Raw genomic sequence first — 24,746 nt, 5'->3', positions numbered from 1 at the left:
TCTGAGGCATCCAGAGAAACCGACGACAGCAGGGACACGAAGGGGTGGGCGGGGGGGGGGGGTGGTCATAGGAAAGCGGGGCGGAGGGTAGTATCCGAGAGCAAGTTGAATGGGTAGCTTGCATCATCTCTGGTTGGGCGGGCATCAAAGGTCTTAAGAGGAGAGTGATGGGATCAGATGGCAGAGAGGATGCAGGAGCTGTAGCCAGGAGCCCACGGTCCTGAGCCACATTCCAGCCTGCCTTCACCAATGACGGAGGTAGGTTGCTTAAACTCTTTCCCCATCCACAAAATAGGGATCCTAACAGTAACTGTCTCATAGGTTTGCTCTGAGAATTCATTGAATGTATCTGAACTAACTAGGGCAGGGCCTGGCACAGAGTAAACACTCAGTGTGCCTGAGGAGATGTCATTCGAGAAAGCTCTGCCCTGTGTCATGTGGATTGGATAGGAGACTTGAGGCTGGAGGCCCATCAGGGCAGTTAACGTGGTGTTCCAGGCCAGAGATGGCGAAGGGTGCTGGACTATGGTGGGGACCCTGGAGAGTCTGTTATCCAAAACAATCTAGGCGGGACAATGGCTGCTGGGACAAAGCAGAAAGGAGCCAAGATGACCAGAGTGATTGGGGAGGAGGCAGTGACAGTCACTGGGCTGAGAATCCCAGAGCAGAGGGCAGCTTCTTCAGGGTGGGGACGGGTTCAGAGTGCTTTCAGTTTGGCCACATCTCATGTATTAAGCTGGGAGCCTGAGGGGAGGCGGGAGGGCGAGCCTAAGAATCATTACCCTCACAGAACAAGTAATACAACAGGCTTGCAGGAGCACCTAAGCTCTGTTGTGGGCCCATCCTGTGCCAGCAGCTCTGAGGGCTAAAGCAGGAGAGAACAGTGAACTGTCTTCCAGTTATGGATTCTAATCCTATCCATTTTGTAGTGCAGACCTACAGTAGTCAGTCAACAACAGATGTTGTTTTCCTTCACTCTGCCCGCTAGATCCTTTTTAATGCAGGGGATCCAGTTACAAATGAGAGAGAAAATGTCCTGCCCACATGGAATTTGTATTCTTGTTGGGAGAAGACAAGCAATAAGCAAAGTAAATTATGAACAAGACAATTGGATAGGGTTTTCAGCTTAAAATCGGGTGATCATCAAGGAAGACTTACTGGGAAACTGACATTTGAGCAAGGACTTGAAGTTGGTGAAGGACCAAGCCATGTAGAACCTTGGAGAAGAGAGCTGCAGACAGAGGGCAAGCAGTGTTTTTAATGTGGGTCCAAGCTCACCACATGCAAGGAGTAAGTCAGCCAGTGTAGCTGGATGGAGCTTGAGAGCAAGTGTAGTACATGATGACATCAGAGGTGAAGGAGAAGGTCCCGGGAGGCCAGCGTGAGACCTGGGCTTTTCTTCTTGAGAGGGGATACCATTGGAGGGTTTGAGCAAAGGAGTGACATGATCTGACTTGAGGGTAGCAAGATGTAATATGGCTTTCTGGTGCTTTGTTGAGGACTGTCTATTGGGAGATGAGGGTAGAAGCCAGAAAACTGTTAGGAAACTCCTGCTACTAGTTTGAGCCAGAGGTGATGGTGGCTTGATTAGGGAGGGATATGGTGGAGGTGATGGGAAGTGGCTGGAGTTTGGATGAATGAATGGCTGGCTGGCTGGCTAAGGGAGAAAGAGAGAAGAAAACAGCCTTGCCCTCAAAGCTCACAAGCCTGGAGAGAGAAGACAGCTACCTAAAGGGGGGACCAGATGCATGAAGAAGTGTGGTGGTGGTGGTGGTTTAATCGCTAAGTCGTGTCCGACTCTTGCGACCCCGTGGACTGTAGCCTGCCAGGCTCCTCTGTCCATGGGATTCTCTAGGCAAGAATACTGGAGTGGCTTGCCATTTCCTTCTCCAGGGGTTCTTCCAAACCCAGGAATTGAACCTGGGTCTCCTGTACTGCTGGCAGATTCTTTACCAACTGAGCCACCAGGGAAGCCCGAAGCAGTGTAGATGTGGTGCCTAATGACTGTACAGTCTCAAAGGGCCGCAGCTGGTATCCTGCTAAGTGAAATAAATCAGACAGAGAAAGACAAGTACTATACGATATTGCTTATATGTGGAATCTTAAAAATACCACAAAGGGACTTCCCTTCTGGTCCAGTGGTTAAGATTTCACCTTCCAATGCAGGGGCTGTGGGCTCAATCTTTGGTTGGGGAACTAAGATCCCACACGCTGCAGGATGCAGCCAAAAACTTAAAATAAGTAAAACTTGGGGAAAAGATCCTTTAAATATAAATAAATTTAAAAATTTAAAATACCACAAACTAATGAATATCACAAAAAAGAGGCTGACTCACAGAGAACAAACTAGGGGTTACCAGTGGGGAGAGGGAAGGTGGGGGGCCATATAGCAGCTGGGGATTAAGAGGTAGAAACTTTTATGTATAAAATCAATAAGCTACAGGATGTGTTATACAACACAGGGAACATAGTTAATAATTTTTAACAACTTTAAATGGAATATAACTTTTAAAAATTGTGAATCACTATGTTGGATAGCTGAAACTTATCAAATATATATCAACTATACCTCAGTTTTTAAAAAAGCAAAACGAATCCAGAGGAGGGAGCACTCCTTTACCCTGGAGTGATGGATGGAGTCTCCCTGATGGGGGAGTCTTAGAGAATGAGAAGGATCTAAATAGAAGAAAGGAAGAATATGGGGTTCCTGGTGGAGGAAATGACTTGAGCAAAGAGCCCATGTTGGAACTACTGTGGGGTGTTCTGAGGATATGAGAACACCAAGATGGGTGGAGAATTGTGTGTGTGTCTGTGTGTGCACATGTGAGTAGGAAGAGGGGCCATGGCTAGATGGGCATAAAGTGAAAGTGAAGTCGCTCAGTCGTGTCCAACTCTTTTCGACACCGTGGACTGTAGCCTACCAGGCTTCTCAGTCCATGGGATTCTCCAGGCAAGAATACTGGAGAATTCAGGTATAGGTAGCAGAAATCAACTCAAACAGACCTCACCAAAAGAGGATTTTATTGGCCTTATAGCTAAAGCAAAACAAAACATGGTTATGAGCTTCTGGGACAGTTGGATTTTAATGTTCAGATGTGGACAAGAAACTATTGTTTTCCAACCCTTGGCTCTATATTTTTCTTGTGGGGCAGCACCAAGCTTGGAAACCCCAGTGGAATGAAAACTTCTCTTTTCCTCCAGTTCCAACAGAAACCATAGGAATGAGTGCCATGGACTCACTCATTCCTACCCGCAACCAATCACGATCCAAAGGGCACAGATCACCCTGATTGGTTGGCCTGGGTCACATGCCCACTTTAGCACTGGATATGGAAGTTGCATTGATTAAACTTCTACCAGAAAAAGGGGAAATATAAACTACTACCAGAAAGGGGGACATTTTTAGCTGCTAGGAAACATTTTATACAGTTATAACAAGATAGATATATTCTATTAATCTCTTTATTACATAAAAAAAGAGGTAGAGGTGCCAAGGAAGATAGGAATTTGCCCAGGTTCTTTCAGGAAATTGGAGATAAGAGTTTAAAGCCCTGAGCTTTTGAGAGGGGTGGGAGTGGTGGGAAAAAGATGAGAGAGGGCATGTTTTGGCTACAGGTCGGGTCTGTGTGAGTGGCACATGCTAGCTACTCAGGGAGGGCCCAGCTGAAAGACTGGCTCCACAGGTGGATCACCAAATGAACACACAGACGGACATCTTCCCACTCATTCCAGATTTCTGTGCATTCTGCTTCCCAGACAGTGCCTACTTGAACTTAACCTCTGAGCAGAACCTCCTCCAAGAGGTGGCCGTGGGTGAAAAGCTTGAACTCAGAGTCAAGGTGGAGGCCTACCCAAGCCTGCAAAGTTTCAACTGGACCTATGAGGGTCCCTTCTTTGGTTCCCAGCCCAAGCTCAACTTTGAAACCACGAACAACACATACAGGTACCACCCAGTAGCTCCCATCTGCATGGCCCACAGCCAGACAGAGGACGCTTTAAGAGTCAGCACACTTGGGTCCTGTCTCAACCTTGACTTTCCCATTTCTAGGGCTCAGTGTTCTTGACTATGTAGAGCCTCAACATCAGTCATCTGTGTTTGAGATGTAGATGAAATTAGCGTACCCTTTGTGCTGTATCCTTGGGAAATTAAATGACGTCCTCAAGAATTCTATCCTTTCTTGGGTGTGTGCGTTCTGACAGTCACCCAAGGTCTCCTGAGCTTATTCATTCTCCTCTTTTGTGACTAATCCAAATGCAGAAGGCCATCCCCATGATTTCCACTCAGAGTCACACTCCTAATGGCAATTGCACAAGGTATCTAGAGCCACACACACAGGTTTGGGGGACTAGAGGGAATTAATATCTCTCAGTCACAGATACATCAAAAGTTCTTTAGAAACCTGTGGCCATGCACCCCTGAGAATTTCTCACCAGCTACTCTTCTCCACTGGATCAAAACTCTTCTTATGAAGGTCTGTCTGCCTGTGCACGCCCCCACCCTCCACTCCCAGAGTCCTGTGTACTCTACATGCAGAGCATTTTAGAAATGTCTTTTTCGTCTCCTGTGGACTCTCTCCTCAGGGTCTTACTTTCCTGCCCAAAGTGACCTAACCAGGCAGTTTCTAAACAAGAGAGTTTTTTCCCTAAGGAGGAACACAGATAACAAGTGTGAAAATAATCATTTCTCTACCCTGTTCTACTTCTAAAATTTTTCCTGGAGTAAGGAAACAGCAACCCACTCCAGTATTCTTACCTGGAAAATCCTATGGGCAGAGGAACCCGGCGGGCTACAGTCCCTGGGGTCACAGAGGCAGACACAGCTGAGTGTGGGCACACTCCCTCCATAGCTGCTTCACAGTGCTGTGTTAGTTTCTACACCCAGCAAAGCGAATCATCTGTACGTATACACATATCCCCTCTTTTTTGGACTTCTTTCCCATACAGGTCATGACCACAGAGCATTGAGTAGAGTTCCCTGTGCTATACAGTAGCTCTCATTAATTACCTATTTTATACATAGTATCAATAATGTATATATGTCAATCCCAATCTCCCCTTTCATCCCATCTCCCTTTTCCCCCATTGATATCCACGTTTGTTCTCTATGTCTCTATTTCTGCTTTATAAATAAGATCATCTATACCAATTTTTTCAGATATAACATGTATGTGTTAATATACGATCCTTATTTTTCTCTTTCTGACTAACTTCACTCTCTATGATGGTCTCTAGGTCCAGCCACATCTCTAAAAATTACCCAACTTCATTCCCTTTTATGGCTAAGTAATATTCCATTGTATATACATACCACATCTTCTTTATCTATTCCTCTACCATTTGAATGAGAGAGTACAGGTCCATTAAAGACAGCAGAAATGTGGATCACATGAAATCACATCTTCTCCCACAACTGTGATGAACAGCCCTAATTCAGTTAAGAACCATTTCGTGTGATGTCTAAATACAGCCTCAGAGTCCTTCTCAATATAGTCTTGAGGCTACATTTCCATCATAATTGGCTCATAAGAGGAGATCTTTTGCCATCTCTATGGTAGATAATCCCCAGACATCTTCCAACTCCCAAACTCTCTGGAGTTCTCTTTCTAGCTCTGGAAGCCCAAACCTCTTTGATTCCTGGATTCTTGTTTGTTGATCAACAGAATCAACAAAGATGTTCCTTTGTCCTCATCTTCTTCTTCTAGTTCCTTTCTTGTCCTTTCCAGCCAGGATTTCTAGCTTCCTCTCATCTAAAAGAGAAGTTCTGAACTGGAGTCTGCAGACACCAGGAAGGGGGCTGATCCATGGATATGTTTCAGGGGTCTGTAAGCAATAGGGACCCTGTGGAAAAGAACCAGAGAGGTGCCCTTGAACTCGGTAATCTGGGGCCTTTCAGCACAGGGCACCAAACTGAGCCCGTGTGATAGGTGTGTTCATCATGGTGATTTGGACTCATGCAAAAAGTTAAATTCTTTCAGTTTAAGAAGCAGGTATTAGTTATCTCAAGAATTGACACATGTAGAGGGGTTCTATATACCAACGAACTGGCTGAGTAAATACCATGGGTTTTAGTCTAGTAATGGCTGCAGGTATTTTCCAATGAAGGGGCAAGTGTCTGCAATGAGTTAGGCTCTCTGAATACAGATCCCTCACGCTCACAGAAAAACAAGCAAAGGGACAGAAAGTTAAGTATCCTTGCGTAAGGTCACACAGCTGGGAAATGGCAATCCTAGGACTGGAGCCCCCTGGCTGCATCCTGCCTCCCTTTCCTCTCAAAGCCCCTCCTGGCAGGGCTGGCGCTTTGGGGATAGAAGCTGACCAGGTACTGGTGTTTTCAGTGAGGACTGTTTAGCCCAGTGATGGTGGTGAAAGTAGATCCATTCAGTGAGGCTTGTGAGGCTTCTCCCCGCACTGGCACTGTATAGACACTGCCTCCACTAAAGCTCAGAACCAAAGTGCTTTGCGGATGAGAGAGGCAATTCAGGAAATCGGGTTGGTGGTTTTTCCATGTCTCAGTGGACCCAGGCTGGGTACCTGGCTCAGCCAAGGCCTTCGTGCCCCAGACCCCCGACCAAAAATAAAACCACCCCCTCTAAGGTGGTTTTCGGAACCCTCTGTCCTCACCCCAGACGGCCTGCTCCTCCCACACAGATACACCTCCAAGCTCACCCTGCCTCGCCTGAAGCCCTCCGAGGCCGGCCTCTACTCCTTCCAGGCTAGAAATGCCAGAGGCGAGGACACCCTGACCTTTGAACTCACCCTCCTATGTGAGTAGAAGGGCTTGGGGACCCAGGGTCCCTGGGGCGGCTGAGATAGACGAGCTGGGGGAGGTTGGGCTGGGGCAGAGAAGGCTCAGGGTGGGCGGTCAGGCGAGGAGACTCAGACCCTCTCTACCTCAGACCCCCCGGAAGTAGAAGTCATGTGGACCCTCTCCAGTGGCTCTAAAGCCCTGCTCTGTGAAGCCTCCGGGTACCCCCAGCCCAATGTGACGTGGGTGCAGTGCAGCAGCCACACCAACAGGTAAGTGACTTCCCTCCTCACCTGGGCTCAGGGGCTGGGCACCCCAAAGCTCTGGCCACATTCTGTGCTTCCCAGATGTGATAAGACCCACGTGCTGGTCCTGGAGGAGCCGAACCCTGATGTCCTGCGCCAGGAGCCCTTCCACAAAGTGACCGTCCAGAGCCTGCTGACCCCTGGGACCTTGGAACACAACAGGACGTACGAGTGCAGGGCCCAGAACAGCATGGGGAACACCTCCGGGGCGTTGGGGCCCATCTCCGTAGGTGAGCCTTGGACCCCTGCTCCAGGCTGCGACAGGAGGGGCGCCCAGGGAACTATCCCCAGCCACTCCTGGGAGCCAAGGGCCAGAGTTTCAGTGCCGAGCGGATCCCAGCCATACCGAGTCTAGCTCTCCATGTGTGACTCTAGGCCCCTTGTGACCAAAGGCAGCAAGATGGGCAGTCTAGAACCCAGAGGGCTGGAAGTAGTAGGGGGAGAAGGGCAGAGGGGAAGCAGAGATCTAGACAGAAAGCAGCCTGAAGCAGCAGCAGCCTAATCTGGCCCCTCTGCCCTTATTCCTGCGCTTGAGCTGACTCATTAGTTCACAAGTGTGCATTTGAGACTCACAGGGGAGCAGGGCCTCCCCCGGGCTTAGAGTGACAGGGACAGGCGACTAATGAACACAGGCCCTGCCCCCAACCGAGGGCCAGCCACTCCGGCCTTTCCCATCCTTCCCAGACTCCCTTCCATCAGAGACAGTCCTTTCCACCCGGGGCGCTGTGCGGTGGGCGTGGGGGGCAACTGCCACTGCAGCATTGTCTGGAGGAAGACTCATCCCTCTCTGCATTGCACAAAGGCTGCATGTGGGTGAGTTGTCTGATTCTGAGAGGCCCAAGACTGTACAGGGCCACAGCACCCTCGGTCCTCTGAAAAGCAGGTTCGGCACCCACTGTGTGCCAGGCCCAGAGAGGACAGAATGGGGCCTCCGCCTGGCTCCAAGGGGCTCCTGGTGCCCTAGCCTTGGAGTCCCAGTTCCACATGCACTGCCCTGGCGGCTGTGTCCCAAGCTGGTGGTCCTATATTACAAAGAAGAAAGCCAACATGTTGCTGAAGGCTTACACTGTGCCAGGCATCGTGCCAAGCCCCTTGCAGACACTATTTCAGTACACTCACCCAACCCCAGGAAGTTGCTTTAGTGCAGCCTGCCTTCCCTCTTGGGGCGTGATGAACCTGAGGCTTTGGGAGAAGTCACAGGCTTGCTCTCACACCTCATAAGAGGTAGAAGTGAGGCTGAGTCTCAGGTTCATGCTGCTGATCTGGCCAGGGGGTGGAAATTAGGTCCTTCCCAACGCATCAAGGGAACTGGGGCTACTGATGTGGGAAGAGGAGACCTGGGTCCATGAGCCTGACTTTCAGACTCTCGGAGGGCTGTGTGGTCCCAGAGGGCACTCGGGGATGCTACAGGGACCTCCTGGGGAGGCAGATTTCAGTCCAGAAGGTCTCTCTGTCCAAGCTAGCCAGAGGTGTAGGTAATGAGCCTCCACATTGGGGAAGGGTTCAAGTCGTGGCTGAGCCCCAGAGGCTTCTTACACAGGCAGGGGGTGGGTTGCGTGATCTGAGGGGCTCCCCTGGCTGCAGAGGCTGTGAGTCTGGGCAGGGTTTAGAGCTGGGCATGAGCAGGGCTGGAGGGGGGTCCTCTCTGCCCCTGGCTAGGGGAGGGTCTGCAGGCTTCCTACTGAGAGGATACTTTGTTCAATCAACAAGAATTTCGGGGGCACCTCCCGTGTTCCAGGCCACAGGCCTGTTCCAGTGGGGCCCGGGGTCTCAAAGGCCCCTTGGACCAGCTCACGGCCCTGTCCGCCCCTCCGTGCAGGAGCCTCCATGCAGCCCCGCGATGAGCCCCTCTTCACACCGGTGCTGGTGGCCTGCATGTCCATCATGGCCTTGCTGCTGCTGCTGCTGCTGCTGCTCTTCTACAAGTACAAGCAGGTGAGCCGGGGCGGGGCGGGGCGGGGCAGCACCACCGGGCCGCGAGGGTCCACCGGGCACAACCGCTCACCCGGCGGCTGGCCATTCACGACGAGAGCTCTCCAGTGGGCACCTGCTGTATGTCAGTGTGAGTGGCTGTGAGTCAAGACTCAAGCCGCTGGGGTTCTGCTCTCGTAGGCTTCGCTGTCTCGTGCAGGAAATGGCTGCTACCATGAAAGTGAGGGCGTGGATTACAGAGGAAAGATGCTGCCAGGAGAGCCGTGGGGAGTCGGGGAGGGTGAAGGTGGGATCCTCTCCCAGCTGGGGCTTCCAGGGGCACAAGAGGGGCCCTAGGGGCCAGGCCTGTGTCTCTGTCAGGTGGCAGGTGAGCTAGTGGAGGGAAGGCCTGATCATCATCATCCTCTTCATTATTTTTTAAAAATATTTATTTGGCTGTTTCAGGTCTTAGCTGTGGCACACCAGCTCTTTGGATACCCATAGGCTTCTCTAGTTGAGGTGCATGGGCTTATTCACACTTTCATATGCCCACTTAGTTGCTCCGTGGCGTGTGGGATCTTAGTTCCCCATCTAGGGATCGAACCCACATCCCCTGCATTGGAAGGTGGATTCTTATCCACTGGACTGCAAGGAAGTCCCCATCATTTTCACTGTGCATGCTAAGTTGCTTCAGTTGTATCTGACTCTGCGACCCTATGGACTGTAGCCCGCCAGGCTCCTCTGTCCATGGGATTCTCCAGGCAAGAAGACTGGAGTGGGTTGCCATGCCCTCCTCCAGGGGATCTTCCCCACCTAGGGATCTGACCCAGGTCTCTTATGTCTCCTCCAGTGGCAGGCAAGTTCTTTACCACTAGCACCACCTGGGAAGCCCCTCCTCTTCATTATTTAATATTATTACGAATCAAGTCTGCTGTTAATTGCACTTTGATGTTTAGTACCCTGCCTGTCACTTTTGAGTGCTCAATCGGTGATTGAGCAGTGATTTTAGGGGCATTTTTATGACATGTGTTACCTGTATCCTCTCATTTACCGCCCTCAGCAACCATGGCATGTGGGTAGTATCACTAACCCCATTTTACAGAGTTGGAAGCTAAGGTTCCAAGAGGTTGAGACAGATGCCCTAGTCTACAGCTGGCCAGTGGCAGAGGTTGGTTTTGAAACAGTCATTTTCTAAACCATTTTGCAAAACATGAAGTCATCTTATTTTACCCTCATGACAATCTGGAGGCAGGGACTAGAGCAGTCAGCATTCTACAATAAGGAAATGGGCTTAGCAAGGTTGAAGGACCTGCTCAAGAATCCTAATTGCTTCCCACCCCAGAGCCCACGGTCTCCACCATTTAGCTGCATTGCCTGTCTATATGAAAGACCATTTCCGGTGTGGTTGGGCACTGACAGGGCCAGGCTAGAAGGCTGCGGCAGGCCAGAAGTGAAGGGATGGTTTCTGGCTGGCAGGGAAAGGAGTCTGCTTGGAGGAGGCAGCATGGCGTGGGTGAGACTGGCCATGGAGCATGGGGCAGGCAGCCAGGGGAAGAGGAGATTCAGGGCAAGGGTGTCTCTGGGGAGAGGGCAGTGTGCACAAAGAGTGGGGAAGACCACGGGGAGCACCGGAAATACTGATGCCTGGAAGAGGCTGCAGGTGGAGGCACATTGGAGGTATGGACCCCATCCTGAAGGTTCAGGAGATGTGAACAACAGAATGAAGTGAGTTACAAATGAATAGTGCACCTGTGAGCTCCTTGCTGCCTTTTCTTCCCCGCACCTGCCTTGGGAGTTTTAGCGTAAGCAGAGGACTTGGAGTAGACAGGCGGATGCTGTGTCGGGGGTGCCCAGAGGCACACAGGGTGCTCGGTGCATATCAGCACCCAGCCTGAGGGCGCAGCTCTGAGCGCAGCCTCCAGAATCTGGGGCCCCAGGTCAAGTCTTCAGGGATCTAGGTCCACCTCTGACACTGGCCATGAGACCTTTTGACTGGCAGACTGCAGGCTATGGGACACTCAGCAAGATCCTGGGCTTGGACAGCGCTCAGAATGGACGATGAACATGCTGGGCCCAGGAGGAAGTTGGCTGGGGAAGCTAAGTTTGCTCACACATTTTGGGATTGGAGGGCTGTCTGAGGTTGGGCATCTCCTTGACTACACGCCCAAAGTGGTTGTCGGGCACTGCTCGCCCACCTCCAGGGGGACAGGACTTCAGTCACTCTCGTGGCCTCCCGTTCCTTCTCTGAGCAGCTCTGTTGCAAAGTTCTTCCTTATATGGAGCTGAAAGCTGCCTCCCTGCACTCCACTGAGCTGCCTCCCCAGCCCTGCAGAGATTCCAGAGAAGTGTCCAGTTCCCCCTTCAGCCCTTTCTGCCTTGGACTGCCCAGGCCCCTTGGTCAGTTGTTGTTTGGGGACGCTCTACCTTCTTTTCAAGGGACCATTTTTGGAATGTGTACTTGCAGGCACCTCTTATCCCATTTAGGAAATTGAACTGGCCCCTGAGCCCACCCAAGAACAAGAGAAGGAGGGCATCCCTGGGGTCAAGATGGCCATACCCTAACGTGATGGCCATGCCCCAGGGCTTACCGTCCAAGTGTCCTTTGCTTTGCCCCTTGGGGTTCTGAGCCTCGCCCCTTCCCTGGGGAGCCAGCCTGGCTTGTCCTCACTACACAGGCCTGAGGGGAGGGTGGCCCCAATTGGGGGAAGGGTTACTTCTGTCCCAGGGCTGAGTCATCACCTTTCTGGCCCCCAGAAAGACCACAAGGGGGGCTGAGGGGGAAGAGAAAAGGGCAGGAGTCAGCAGGCTAGAGGCTAGAAGCAGGAGGGACGTGCGGAAGAAAGGATGTCTGACAGTGACAGGGAGGAGCAAGGGGGATGGTGGGAGGGGCAGTGGAGAGGCTAGAATTCTCGGGAATGGGGGCCATAAAGGGGATGCACAGGAGGGTCCCTAAGATTTCTGGTGAGAACTGTTCAGATCTTCCCCTTCCCAAGACAGAAAGCATCCTCCCACCCAGACAGCAGTCCCGCATGGGGACTTTGATGATTCCATGCCCACCTCGGTCAGCAAGGGGAAGTGGCCGGGCCCGTTACAAGGAATAAGTGAGATGACGCATGTTGAGTGTAGAGCCCAGCGCCCACTCACAGGAAGTGCTCTGCAGGCACGCACTGACAGCATTCTATTCCGAGGTCACCCAAAGGAGAGGCCCGTCTGGGCAGGAGCTCCCAGGAGCTCCATAGGAGGAGCCATGTGCAGGCGCGGCAGAGGCTGGGCAGAACGGGAGGCCGCCTTCCGAGAAGAGGGGTGGGGGCGTCTGAGACAGGCGGGAGAGAGTGGTGTCTTCCTCCAGCGATCAGGTCTGGGATTCAGAGGCTGAAGTCCCAGCCAGACAACCTCGCTTGCCTTGATCTCCCTCCCCTTCCCCACTCTCCCCTGCCCGGCTGACTCAGGCCCAGCTGCAGGGCCAGAGGAAGGAGAAGTGGCAAGGAGGAAAAGATAGCCTTCACCGCAGTGGCTCCTGGAGATAGAAGTGGCCAGGAGAGGAAAAGGAATACTTCCTGGTGCTGTCTCTGTCTTTTGAGTTGGAAAGGCAGCCACAGGCAGGGTTTGAATCCTCTGACACTCAGGAAATCTTCCTGTCCCATTTCAGGCTATCTGCTATAACTCTACCATGGCTGTCCTGACATTTACCTGTAGTCTCTTGTTCTGAATCAGAACCTGGAAGTTCTTCCTTATGTCTAACTACAATCTCTCCCTCCAAACTACCATCTGGACGTTCTTCCTGATGGCTACCTAGGAGACTTCAATCACAGGCCACCCTCCTCCCAGCACCCACTTGAGCTCCCCCCACCTTGAGGAGGGTGCCCCATGGAGGAGCCCAGCTGCTAAAAAACACAGCCCAGCTGGCCTCCATGCCCCACGAGTGACCGGAAAGAGAGTTGGACTGCTGACCCGAGGCCTCAGTGTTCTCCAACGCCCCACCCCAGCTTCCACTTTCCACCTAAACTCTGTCTTCCATCAGCACTTCTCGTGGGCACCCCCTGGCATCATGCCCCCATGCAGCTGCCACCCTGGGCAGGAACGAGAGCGGCAGCCACTCCCCCGTAGGGCAGGCTCTGCCGCTAGCCGGCTGGTTGGAGCAGCATGGAGAGTCTGGGTGCGCCAGCTGCTCACTGTTGTGTGCGCGGGGTCTCTCTCCGTCTGTCCTTTAACTTTGTAAAGTCCGATGCATCACTTACCTGCATCAAGCCTAGGAGGTTTCTCCTGGCACTGAGAGAATTCACTCAGTGACTGGCAGCCCTCAAGACTCTCCTGCCTTCAGAACTGTGCCTGCTCGCCTCCAGCCACATGGCACCTCCAGCCCCTCAGCCTCTCCAGGACCTTTAGCACCTCCACACCTCTGTTCCCCCGCTGGTCCCCTGGCCAGCACCCTCTCACCTCCCCGGGGGCCCTCCCTGACTTGTCTTCCGATGTCCCCAGCTCCTTCTGTCCTCTTGCCCTGCTTTATTGTCTCCATTGAGCCATCTGAAAATCTATTTTTTTCTACATTTTGTATTTGCAGTCCTATGTATGTATGTATTTGAGTGGAATGCCTGTCTTAGCCACTAGAATGCAAACTCCAGGGGACAGGAACTCTGTTTTGTTCAACTCTGAATCAGTGATGCCTGAAACGAATAGGTGCTCGGTGAAGTATTTAGATGGGAGCAATACTCAGCCTCAAAAGGGGAGGAAATGTCCATAGAGGCAACCACATAGGTGAGCCTTGAAGACATCATGCTGAGTGAGACCAGACAGTCACAAAGGGACAGATTCTGCATGATTCCAATTAAATCAGGTACCTGGGGCGGTCAGATGCACGAGATAAGTGGGAGGTGGGAATGGGGAGCTGTTGTTTAGTGAGCACAGTTTCAGTTTTTCAAGATGGAAAGCGTTCTGGAGATCTGTTGCACAACAGTGTGGGTGTACGTACCACCACCGAGCAGTGTACTGAGGAATGGTTGACGTGCTGAATCTTGTTATACTTGGTATCTCAGCACCGGTGAAAATAAACTAGCTGATACTTAGATGGGAGGGTGGGTGTGTGAATGGACCTATAGTTTCACCCTCCCTCCTAGCTCAGGAATTACCATTATCAGAGCTGTCAAGACCCTCAGACGTGGTCCTAAATCTTTCAATATACAATTAGGGAAACTGAGGCTTGAAGAATGGATGGTCCCTTTGTAAGGCCAAGCCAGACAGGGACTGGGCTCTCGGTGCCATAGGCACGGGGTGACCCGGCCCCTCTCACCACCTCCGTGCGCTGTGCGGTGGGACTGCCCAGCCCCTGTCCTCCTGGGTCGGGATGATGTCCCAGACCCACCTGGCAGGCCCAGCTGACCCTTCCTCCCCTTCCCCTCCCCACCCCCCAACAGAAGCCCAAGTACGAGGTGCGCTGGAAGATCATCGAGAGCTATGAAGGCAACAGCTACACCTTCATCGACCCCACCCAGCTGCCCTACAATGAGAAGTGGGAGTTCCCCCGGAACAACCTGCAGTTTGGTGAGCTGGGGTCTCTGCACCCACCACGCCCTCCTGTCACAGGGCCAGCATGGGTGGCAGGGAGCCTGTGGGCCCTTAGAGAGAGGCCCTTCTGGCACCCCAGGACCTGAGAAGGCTGTGTGTGTGTGTGTGGCAGGTAAGACCCTTGGAGCCGGCGCCTTCGGGAAGGTGGTAGAGGCCACGGCTTTTGGTCTGGGCAAGGAAGATGCTGTCCTGAAGGTGGCTGTGAAGATGCTGAAGTGTGAGTGCAGGAGGGGCTGGGGGATGGGGGAGCAGGTAGGAGGTGGTGGACACCACCGGGATGGTCTGTCCTGTGGTCATGTGGCATCGCCCACATTTTCGGCCTGTCAGAGCCTGGGATCGCAGGTGAAGCTGCTCTGTTTCCTTTGTGAGCTCCAGGCTTCCTTTTACTCCTGGGTGTGGAAGGGCTTCTGACTGAACCCCAAAGGGGCTGGGATAAGAGGCCTCCCTGGGCTCTGGCTTGGCCCCAGCTTGGCCCAAACCAGTTCAGTGACAGGCCACCTCTCCTCTCTCCCCCCACAACTCTCATGTCATTTATTCTGCCTCTTTCGGTGTCTGATTACCTTGGGCGCTCTGGGTGCCCCCTGCTTTGCTCCTGTGTCTCCTGTGTGTGGCCCTCCATGTCCTGCCCTTTCTCTGTGGCCCCACCTCCCAGCCACGGCGCATGCTGACGAGAAGGAAGCCCTCATGTCAGAGCTGAAGATCATGAGCCACCTGGGCCAGCACGAGAACATAGTCAACCTCTTGGGAGCCTGTACCCACGGAGGTGAGGGGCCCTGGCAGGCATGCGGGGCCACAATCTTGGGTGTCTGAGGGCCCCAGGGCGGCCTCACACCATCCATCTTCCCCTTCCCATCCCCACAAAGTGAAGGTAGGATCCCTGTCTGGGCACCCCTTGAATTCCTAGGCCAGACGCCTGGACTAGTCAGAAGCTGCTCGTGGATGACAGGCGGTTCTGAGAGCCCTGACCAGTGGCTCTCAGACATGTGTGGACATCAGAGTCACCTGGAAAAGGAGCAAAGAAAGCAGATCTCCAGGCCCTACTCCAGGGAGTCTGATGCTGTGGGTCTGGAGTGAGGCCCTTCAAATCTAACTTTAAGCCCCCACTCAAAGAGACTGGGCACTCACTGCAGGGCCCATAGAAGTGTCCTAGGATCAGTTGGGATTCAGCCCACCCCATTCTCTTCTCCCATAGCAGCTTTGACTTACATGGAACTGCCTTAGTTTTCCTTTGAAGAAAGAATTCTTCAGCTAGTTTTTCGGAGGGCCCTCTGCTCTAGACAGATGTGGTCACTGAGGCCCAGAAAGCATGGAGGGCTGCTTATAGACAAGCAGGATTAGAACCTGGGGCTCCAGAGTCACAGCCCAGGTTCTTATTGCCCTTTCCCCACATTCTTGTCCAGGTGGGGTGGTGGGTTAAGGGTGCACTGACCCCACTCTCTTGGGTGTTCTAGGCCCTGTCCTGGTCATCACGGAGTACTGTTGCTATGGTGACCTGCTCAACTTTCTGCGAAGGAAGGCTGAGGCCATGCTGGGACCCAGCCTGAGTCCAGGCCAGGATCCCGAGGCAGGCACCGGCTACAAGAACATCCACTTGGAAAAGAAATACATCCGCAGGTAGTATCCTGGCAAAGGCCAGGACTGGGAGGTGGGGCCCTGTGTCTATTCCCAAAGTCAGCTCAGGGTTGGGTGGCTGTGTGGTCTTCACCTTCCCACTCGTGCTGTGGGGAGTAGCCACCCATATTATGTGGGCACTTCAGTTTGTCTCCTACTTATTCCTATCGTCCAGGGAATATTTGAGCCCCTACTATGTTCCGGGAGGATAGCGGGCAGAGATAGGCAGCTCACAGTCTGGTGGAGTCAGGTGTTAATCATTTTATCGTGCATATAAGATCCATTCAGGGCCCTAGAGACGGACAAGTCTTGGGGATAACGGCCCTATTTCTCCCATAGCGCCCATCCCAATTTTGAGTAGCCATGGGGACGTGGGATAGAGTCTGTTCCTTGTTGGATGAGAAGGTATCATCCAACACAAGGTTATCACGGCAAGCTGTGGCCAGGTCCTTGGTCCACGTGGGCCTGTTTCCCCAAGAAGCCATCCAGGCTGAACCTCTGAGTCTCTGCTCTCTCGCTCTGTAATGCTGTGATTCCTGGAAGCCACCCAGAGGCAAGTGGACAGAGCCACATGGGGAACCACAGAGAGGAAGTGGCCAGTTTTGTGTCACACACGAGTCAGAGGCAGAGGCGGAGCCTGGTTGGACCCTGCTGCTGCCGTCTTGTCCAGTGCTCACCTAAGCCATGCTGCTCTCCTGCAAGCCTTGGACTCAGGGCCTGTGAGGCTTCTGGGCCAGGCTGCTGGGAGCTGCAGCAGGATCAGGAGAAGGGTATACACTGAGCTCCTATTTTACCACTGTCAGCTACCCAGCCTGGGAAGCCAGAAGGGGAAGGAGACCATGTCACTCTATCCAGTGACCTTGAGCACGCGGGCTGGCAGGATCTGCTTCCTCTTCGGAGTTCTGACACCCTTTGGAGAGGGTGGCTCATGCTGGGCCTCAGCAGGCTGGGAACTCAGGCCAGATCAACTTGAAATGAAAACAGAAGTCAAGTGTTAGCTTCCATTTTCACGATTTCAAGAGCAAGTGGCATGTGAACCAATCCTGCTAATGGGATCCCAGGCTACATTAATAGAAGTATAGTTTCTAGACCAAGGGAGAGAATAGTTTTTCGATGGTCAGACCATAAGTAAAACACTGGATTATTTTTCTGGGAACACTAGAGTAAGGACATCATCATGGTGCTCATCACAGCAGGGGCAGGAGGTGAGAGGTCCAGGCTCCTATCTGGTTGAAACATTAGAAGGTGCTTCTCAATCTTAGCAGCTACCCAGAGCACACGCTCATAGTCTTCTGAGTGCTGTTAGCAATGTACAATCTCAGGCCCCTCCAGCCTTGCAGTCAGAATCTGCGTTCAAGTAAGATTCTCCAGGTGATTCACATGCACGGGAATTAGTTTAAGAAGCTCTAGACCAGGCCTCCACTCTGGCTGCACACCAGAACTGCCTAGAGAAAACTGGTAAGCGGGAATGACTAGGTTTTGTCCCTAGTTTCCAGTCTTTGGTCTGAGGGGGTCTGAGTATTTGGAGCTTCTCAGGGTGAAGCCAGAAGGGAGAGGCACAGTGCAAACAAGTGGACTCAAAGAAGGGGCCCTGGCATAAGATCAAATCCTTGCTGGGGTGTTCCAGGGAAGAGGGAGACACTTCTTGAGGGCAGAGCAAGGACCAGGAAGAGGAACAGCCTGGGGCAGACTAGCATCAGGAACAGTGGAGGACCTTCTAACAGGCAGAGCTGCCAAAGATGGAACAGGATGTAAGCTCCCTTACTGGACGGCCACGCAGAGGTCGCTGATCACTCAAGTGAGTGGGTCAGAAACTGAAGTCCAAGTTGACTCAGGGCCCTTCTTCTCTGCAGAGTGGCTGGGCGAGGCCTGAGCTGGGCAGCAGAAATAATGGGCCCCTCTCCTCTGCAGGGACAGCGGCTTCTCCAGCCAGGGTGTGGACACCTATGTGGAGATGAGACCTGTGTCCACTTCGTCGTCAAATGACTCATTCTCTGAACAAGGTGCGAGGAGGTGCTGGGGCTGAGAAAGAGGAGGGGTTACTGGGGTCAATGCAGGGCAGGGAGGTCAGCGGGGCCATCCCAATGCCTCTCCCTGCCCCAGACCTGGACAAGGAGGACGGGCGGCCGCTGGAGCTGCGTGACCTGCTCCACTTCTCGAGCCAGGTGGCCCAGGGCATGGCCTTTCTTGCTTCCAAGAATGTAAGTCTCAGAAAATGGGTCCCTCTGTGTGGTCACCCAGTGAGGTGGGGGCAGCTGAACCCGTGAGGCTAGATGGGTGAGGACACGGGAACGAAAATGGAGTTTGTGAAGGGGGCCGTGCTCCTCACAGCACAGACTGGGGAGTCTAGATCTTGAATGCTGGCTCTGCCACTTGCTGTGTGGCTTTGAGCAACTGCCGAACCTCTCCGAGCCCAGATTTCTACACCTAGAGAGAGAGATGCAATCGTAGGATGGCATGAGGGTAAGATAGGGTTACGGTGTGCACAGACACTTAGGGGAGGGCCAGCCCTGAGGGTGGCAGCCGCTTGTCCTGTTAGCAGCTCCAGAGCGCCGTTTCTAGGCCCGAGCAGACCACCCAGCTTCTGAGGCGGCTCCTGCTGCTCTCAGCCAGAGGGCCAGTCACAGCAGGTTCTCAACACTGCCTGTCTGACCACGTGTTTTCTCTGACTTGGGTCATGGTAGAAGGCAGGGACTGGAGCCAGGGTACAGGAGCAAAAATGATGGCCACTGCCTCATCCGCCAAGCCCTCTGGGGCCCAGGCTGCTGCCCCTGCACCCTGGGCTCAAGCAGGGAGGGGCCAGGACTGACCTCAGTGCCTTCCCAGTGCATCCATCGGGACGTGGCGGCCAGAAACGTGCTGCTGACCAGCGGCCACGTGGCCAAGATTGGGGACTTTGGTCTGGCTCGGGACATCATGAATGACTCCAACTACATCGTTAAGGGCAACGTGAGTGCTGGGAGGGCTGGGCTAGGCTGGGGAGGGGTGGTGACCCGGGCCCACGGTGACCGGGGCCTGCTGTGCCAGGCTCGCCTGCCCGTGAAGTGGATGGCGCCAGAGAGCATCTTCGACTGCGTCTACACCGTTCAGAGCGACGTGTGGTCCTACGGCATCCTGCTCTGGGAGATCTTCTCACTCGGTGAGCTGCTGGCCCAGTCGGGCTCAGCGTGCGACTGGCTGGTGCCTGGTGACCCATGGCACCTGTAGCTCCTGGAGGATGCTGGCCCAGGAGGCTTGGAGGTCAGCGCTGAGCAAGGGCTGCTGAGGGCGCAGGGGTGGGGGAAGCATCTTAAAACCAAGTGTCGTGGCTCCCAACGTGGGCTGAGCCCCTCCACCCCGACAGCACTCCCTCCAGGCTGTTTCCTCACCTGTCTGCTTGGACAGCTGCTCCTCCCTTGAATGCCGTTTCCCCTCGTCTGAAACGTGCACATCCCTGAAGACCCAGCGCCCACCTCTGGGGCACCAAGACAAGCACTTGGGCTCGGCCCGTCGGTGTGGTCCTCCACCGACCAAAGCCTGTGCTGGAATTCTGCGGTGTAATGAAACCTGGGCGAAGGTTTCTACATCCTAGAAGTCTATAATAAGCAGGACACCTTTTGCAGCGCCTGGCCAGTAGTAAGCGCTTGTTAAGGGGAGCTGCTGTTCGATTACCATGTCCAGCTGGGACCTGCCACCCAGCCCCGCCAAGATGTAGGGGACAGCAGGCGCTGAGCATCATCTTTTCCGTGATCTTACCTTTTGCAGGGCTCAACCCCTACCCTGGTATCCTGGTGAACAGCAAGTTCTATAAGCTGGTGAAGGATGGATACCAAATGGCTCAGCCCGCGTTTGCCCCAGAGAACATGTAAGCGAAGTACCCCAAGGTTTGGTGGAAGCGGATGGAAAGGTGTGTGGCCCGTCTTTCCAGTCCAGTGTTCTAGGGCCAGGTTTCCTCTCGCCCAGAGTGGACTAACATGGACCCCTTTTAGCAAGTTTAGGGTTTCCAAGCGTTTTCCAGGTAGCATGGAGGACATTCTCAAAAAGTGATCTTAACAGGGGCTGGCCCCAAGACAGATGACGAATGTTTAATTCGGACTCTGTGATTATGAGCCCAAGAAGGCTCTTCTCTTTTCTTCTGTCCTGGCTGCCAGCCTCTTGCTCAACACAGCCACTAGCCACTGCAGTCTCTTAACCGCCTCCTGACAGCCAGCCCACCACAAGCTCCTCGCTGGCTCCCTGCCCTCACCACAGTCCTTCCGCAGGCCCACTGGCCTGTCTCGCCCAGTGTCCTTCTTCAGCCACCGTCTCCCCACAGCTGGTCCCTGTGCCACCCAGGCGCTCCCTGCCAAGGTGGATGCACGCAGCCCACTAACCAGCTCCTCATCCACTTTAGTACTACCACCAAGCAGCCGCTTAAACCTACCTGCAGGCAGCAAGGGTGCCCCTTTGTGCCAAGAGCTTGGGCAGATAGCATCCCTGAGCTTTTTTTCTCCTCAATTTTCAGGCCCATTCTGACAAAAAGCCCCCTTTCCCAGGGTTACCGGAAAGATTAAAGTGCCCTGGTCTTGTGCTAAGCTCACTTCTGACTCAGTTTCAGGACCTCTGCCAGGCAGGAGTGAGTGAGTGAGTGAGTGTGTATACGTATGTGTGCACACGTACGTGATGACTCCCAGGCCCACGAGCTGCTGCTTCCTCTCCCGTCTCAGATACAGCATCATGCAGGCCTGCTGGGCCCTGGAGCCGACGCGCAGACCCACCTTCCAGCAGATCTGCTCCCTCCTCCAGGAGCAGGTTCAGGTGGACAGGAGAGAGCAGGTGAGTGGGACCAGGCTCACGGTGGGTGGCTCGGTTAGAGCTGAGCCTGACCCTTCGGGACTGACCATCCCCTGGCCTCTCTGCACCCAGGACTACAGCAATCTGCCGAGCAGTGGCAGCAGCAGCAGCGAGCCAGAGGAGGAGAGCTCCAGCGAACACCTGACCTGCTGTGAGCAGGGCGACATCGCCCAGCCCCTGCTGCAACCCAACAACTACCAGTTCTGCTGAGGAGGGGGCCACAGGAAGTACCACCCTCCCTGCCTCCAAGCTCGCACCTCCTCCGTGGATGGGGCACTACAGGGAGAACACCGACTCTGCCCTCCGTCTTTTCTCTCAACAGCCCGGCCCAGCTCTGAAACTCAGGAATGGGGGATCTATAGGAGGCTGGTGAGAACCCCACTCCCAGGGTCTGGGCCATCACTGCCAGTCGGGGACTGGGGATGAGCCCCACCCCACCCCTCCAGTTCTCAAAGCTGTGGCCTCAGCTTCACTATGCCAACTGGGAGAACACCCAGCTCACTCTTAACCTGTTCCCACTTCTGGGAACCACCTCCCTTCCATCCCTCCTGTTTCAATGGAAATGGACTGATTTGGTGATTGAAGTTCCCAAGAGCTACCCAAACACGAGAAACCAAGGTTCCTTGGGCCTTGGCAGAATGGAGGGGACACCCACGGAGTGACTTGATGAGAGCAGACAGATGCTTAGGGCTGTGCTCAGGCCCTGGGAGCAGGCTGGCTCCTTTGGAAGAACCTAATTGTCCCCCTCTGCCTCTAAGCCTTCTCTCCACAGCCCCACCCCGCCCTGGGTCTGGTACTGCTGCAATGAGCCAGGTGGCAGCTAAAAGCTTGGGAGTGTTCTGTCTGGCCCCCACCATACTGAGGTGCAAGGCAGGGGACCCGTGTGGCTGGCCACACCAAGCAAGCAGCACTCGCTCCAGGTTGACTCATCGTAACTAACAGTCACAAAGTGGAATGTCCCTGTCAGCATTAAACTAACCCCATTAACACAACCGGCCTCTGTGTCTTTGTGCCCTGCCGACTTCCAGGGACCTCCTCTGTCCTTCCCTGGTGAGTAACCCTCCCCAGCACCTCTGGGGCCCAACCACACTGTACCCCACACAACGAGACTGGAACTGACTCTTGTTGCACCCAAACCATATAATTTAATAAACTTTATTCAGGTCAGGGGAAGAGAGAGGGGGGAAAAAAGCCATCTATCCCACTCCTCTCAATAAATTAACACGGCCAGTTCCCGTGCCCTAAGCAAACCATGGGCACTTGAGCCAGTCCTGCTGTTTCCTTACGACCCAGTCTGCTTCCCCTTCACAGAAGGGAGTTTTCCTACTGCCACCGGGTCATGCCATGCTCACAAGCCACTTCCTCTTTGGGGGAGGAAAGAAGCTGCAGCAGCAGTGGCCAGGAGAGGAGGGGTCCTCACAGCCTGAGGCAGAGGAGAGTCCTGGAAGGGAGCACTGGCTCGCCCCTTCAACCTGCTCAGCTGCCCCCAGATGTGGGTGCAGAAGAACAGGAGATGCAAGCCTCCTCTGGGAGAACAAAGAGCCCACAGGGACCCTCAGAGCTAAGGGAGGCCCCGAGGCAAAGGCAACAGGCCGCAGGGGAGGGAAACGGCATCCCCAGGCGGAAAGGGCAGCCTCGGCCCAGTCAGGGCCTCCACCCCGACCCGCAGGCGCCCCCGGGGAAGCAGCAGTCTCCCCGCCTTTTCTCAGCCTCCCCGTCTCTCTAGTGGACACACAGCGCCACCCACGGTGCCTCTGGGTCTAGTAAGGAGAGTCCTGGTGCCTCTTCTGACCGCTGGAAGGCTGAGAACCAAGGACCCCGGGCTCCACTGAGCTCAGGAAATGGAAGCTCTTTGGTCAGTCCCAGCCTCAGAGGCTGGTCCCCTGGATGGATGTGCCTCGGGCAAGGGCCTTGCTATGGCTTGAGATGTGCGGTCCCTGGGCAAGTGCCCGGCTTACTCTGTGGCTGTGGCCCCGTCTTCTTCCTCCCCGTCCTCCTCCACCTCTGTCTTGATCTGAGCAACTCCAAGGCGGTAGAGGGTGTCACGGATGACCACCTCACCAGGCTGGCAGCTCTGCACAATGTCGTGGATCTGCCGGTTGACAATCTCGCGGCTGGTGAGGAAGTCCATGAGGCGGTTGTAGAGGTAATAGTGGGTGGCGTTGTCAAAGGCGATGGGCCGCTGGCGGACGCTGTTTGGTTTGCTGTCTGCAAATGAGGCCAGGATGGCTGCATAGGGTGCCAACTCAGGACACAGGGCCAAGGAGTGGTGTCCAGCACTGGGGTCGCCAGGACTGGACTGTGTGCCTGCGTGGACGATGCGCCGTGTGGCAGTCTTGGTGACAGGGTGCTGGACAGAGTGCTCGGCCTCTGTCATGTCCACTGTATAATGCTGGTCCAGGAGTTCTGGGCAGGACACACTCTAGAAAGGAGATGGAAAGCCATTGTGATGAGAGGAAAGGTTAAGGTCCAAGCTGTGTGAAGGATGGAGTGAAAGCCGTGGGCTCAGCCAGCTCCGTTTCAGTCCTCCGTTACCACAGGGCAGGCACATCTCCTGGGTAAGTCCCCCGTTCCTCCTCCCTGGGCCTCTGTTTCCTCATACCATGAGGGGGACAGGAACAGGGGCCACCACCCAGAGCAGATGCCAGATTACCAGTGCTGCTCTTATCCTGTCCGTGTCTCATCAATTCTGCCCAGGGCTGCAGGGGAGGTTCCCCCAGAGATTCTGATGTCCTTCTGCAATGCCCCTCACCAACTCACGAGCGAGCAAGGCCCAAGAAGTAATAAGAAAAAGGTGAGTGATGACAATGATGTCCCCTTGCTCCTACCAGTCTAATGTCTCTTCCAGCAAAGGGCAAGTGCCTGTGCTAAGAAACAAAGCCTGAGACAACGCACTAAGACAGAGGCCAGAGCTCTGCTATTAATCTGCTGTGGGACTCTCAACTGGTCCATTTCCCCTCGTGGCCTTACTTTCCCCTTTTAGTTAGAGGAAAGAGGCTGAGAAGGTCAGCATTTTCTAAGCCTCTGTGCCTCTAGATCACAACACAATGAATCCCATGCAGCAGATTCAGGCAAAGCCAAAGTAGGGCTGCTCTGGGCCTTTAGTATATCCTCGGAGGTGGCAATTTTCTAGGCTCATCTGCAAGGTAATCCCTTTGACCCCCACGATACCTGTGTTTTCACCCTGGGTACACTAAATGACATGCTGTGGCCTCACACACAAGGTCAGTGGAGATTTGTGGCATAAATACTGGTTCCAGAGTTCTGAGACAAAACACTGGTGGAGAAAAAGGAGATACTGGATGGTTCACAGAAGACCTGCCCAAAGAACCAGGGGGTGAGGCATGGTCAGCCTTGTGGGATTTTAGAAAGGAACGTACCACTGGTGGCTCCGTGGGGCTAGAGAAACAGCCCTGATTCCTCCCCCACATCTGGTTGGTCAGGTCCGGGTAGCAGAGGTCAGCACACAGGGCCACAGGTGTGGCCATGTCAACCACGTACACAGGAGGCCAATGGCGGGAAGAGACGAGCAGATCCACGTGGTCGAGGGCACTCTCGCCCCGCACAAGATACTTGGAGCCGCAGACCACCTGGTGGAGACGGAGGGTACAGCACAGGGTGAGGAAGGCAATCTGCAGACACGGGTCCACTCAGTTCCTCCTAGGATGGTGAACAATCAGGCTCCGTGACTGAAGTCCCGCCATCCTATAGGAGCCCATGACATTCCACTTCCCTCCTGCTTCTGTCCCTAAGTGAAGTCGCCACTTCACTCCCACATGGGAGAATAGCATCCAAGCCTC

The 24,746-nt window shown here is 54.0% G+C and overlaps 2 protein-coding genes across 6 annotated transcripts in view; one reads left to right on the top strand and one right to left on the bottom strand.

Moving 5' to 3' along the window:
• Window positions 1-21,935, top strand: part of CSF1R (colony stimulating factor 1 receptor) — a 31,509-nt gene extending 9,574 nt beyond the window's left edge. The window contains 16 exon segments of the mRNA NM_001075403.2: window positions 3,757-3,943; window positions 6,649-6,764; window positions 6,897-7,017; window positions 7,093-7,280; window positions 8,870-8,985; window positions 14,373-14,499; window positions 14,636-14,740; window positions 15,176-15,286; window positions 15,975-16,137; window positions 18,046-18,137; window positions 18,238-18,335; window positions 18,961-19,083; window positions 19,162-19,273; window positions 19,879-19,978; window positions 20,820-20,928; window positions 21,019-21,935. Coding sequence (NP_001068871.2) covers window positions 3,757-3,943; window positions 6,649-6,764; window positions 6,897-7,017; window positions 7,093-7,280; window positions 8,870-8,985; window positions 14,373-14,499; window positions 14,636-14,740; window positions 15,176-15,286; window positions 15,975-16,137; window positions 18,046-18,137; window positions 18,238-18,335; window positions 18,961-19,083; window positions 19,162-19,273; window positions 19,879-19,978; window positions 20,820-20,928; window positions 21,019-21,156 — 2,006 coding nt within the window. The 3' untranslated portion in view covers window positions 21,157-21,935.
• Window positions 21,936-22,066: 131 nt separating this feature from the next.
• Window positions 22,067-24,746, bottom strand: part of HMGXB3 (HMG-box containing 3) — a 60,954-nt gene continuing 58,274 nt past the window's right edge. For all 5 annotated transcript variants that reach the window (XM_059888792.1, XM_002689290.6, XM_015472321.3 and 2 more), the window contains 2 exons: window positions 24,327-24,536; window positions 22,067-23,368 (listed from right to left, as the gene is read on the bottom strand). In XM_059888792.1, coding sequence (XP_059744775.1) covers window positions 22,901-23,368; window positions 24,327-24,536 — 678 coding nt within the window. In that variant the 3' untranslated portion in view covers window positions 22,067-22,900. The remainder of the gene's footprint in view (window positions 23,369-24,326; window positions 24,537-24,746) is intronic.

This window comes from Bos taurus, chromosome 7 (genome assembly GCF_002263795.3).
Source record: "Bos taurus isolate L1 Dominette 01449 registration number 42190680 breed Hereford chromosome 7, ARS-UCD2.0, whole genome shotgun sequence".
Lineage (NCBI taxonomy): Eukaryota > Metazoa > Chordata > Mammalia > Artiodactyla > Bovidae > Bos > Bos taurus.
This window is presented reverse-complemented; position numbering and strand designations above follow the sequence as displayed.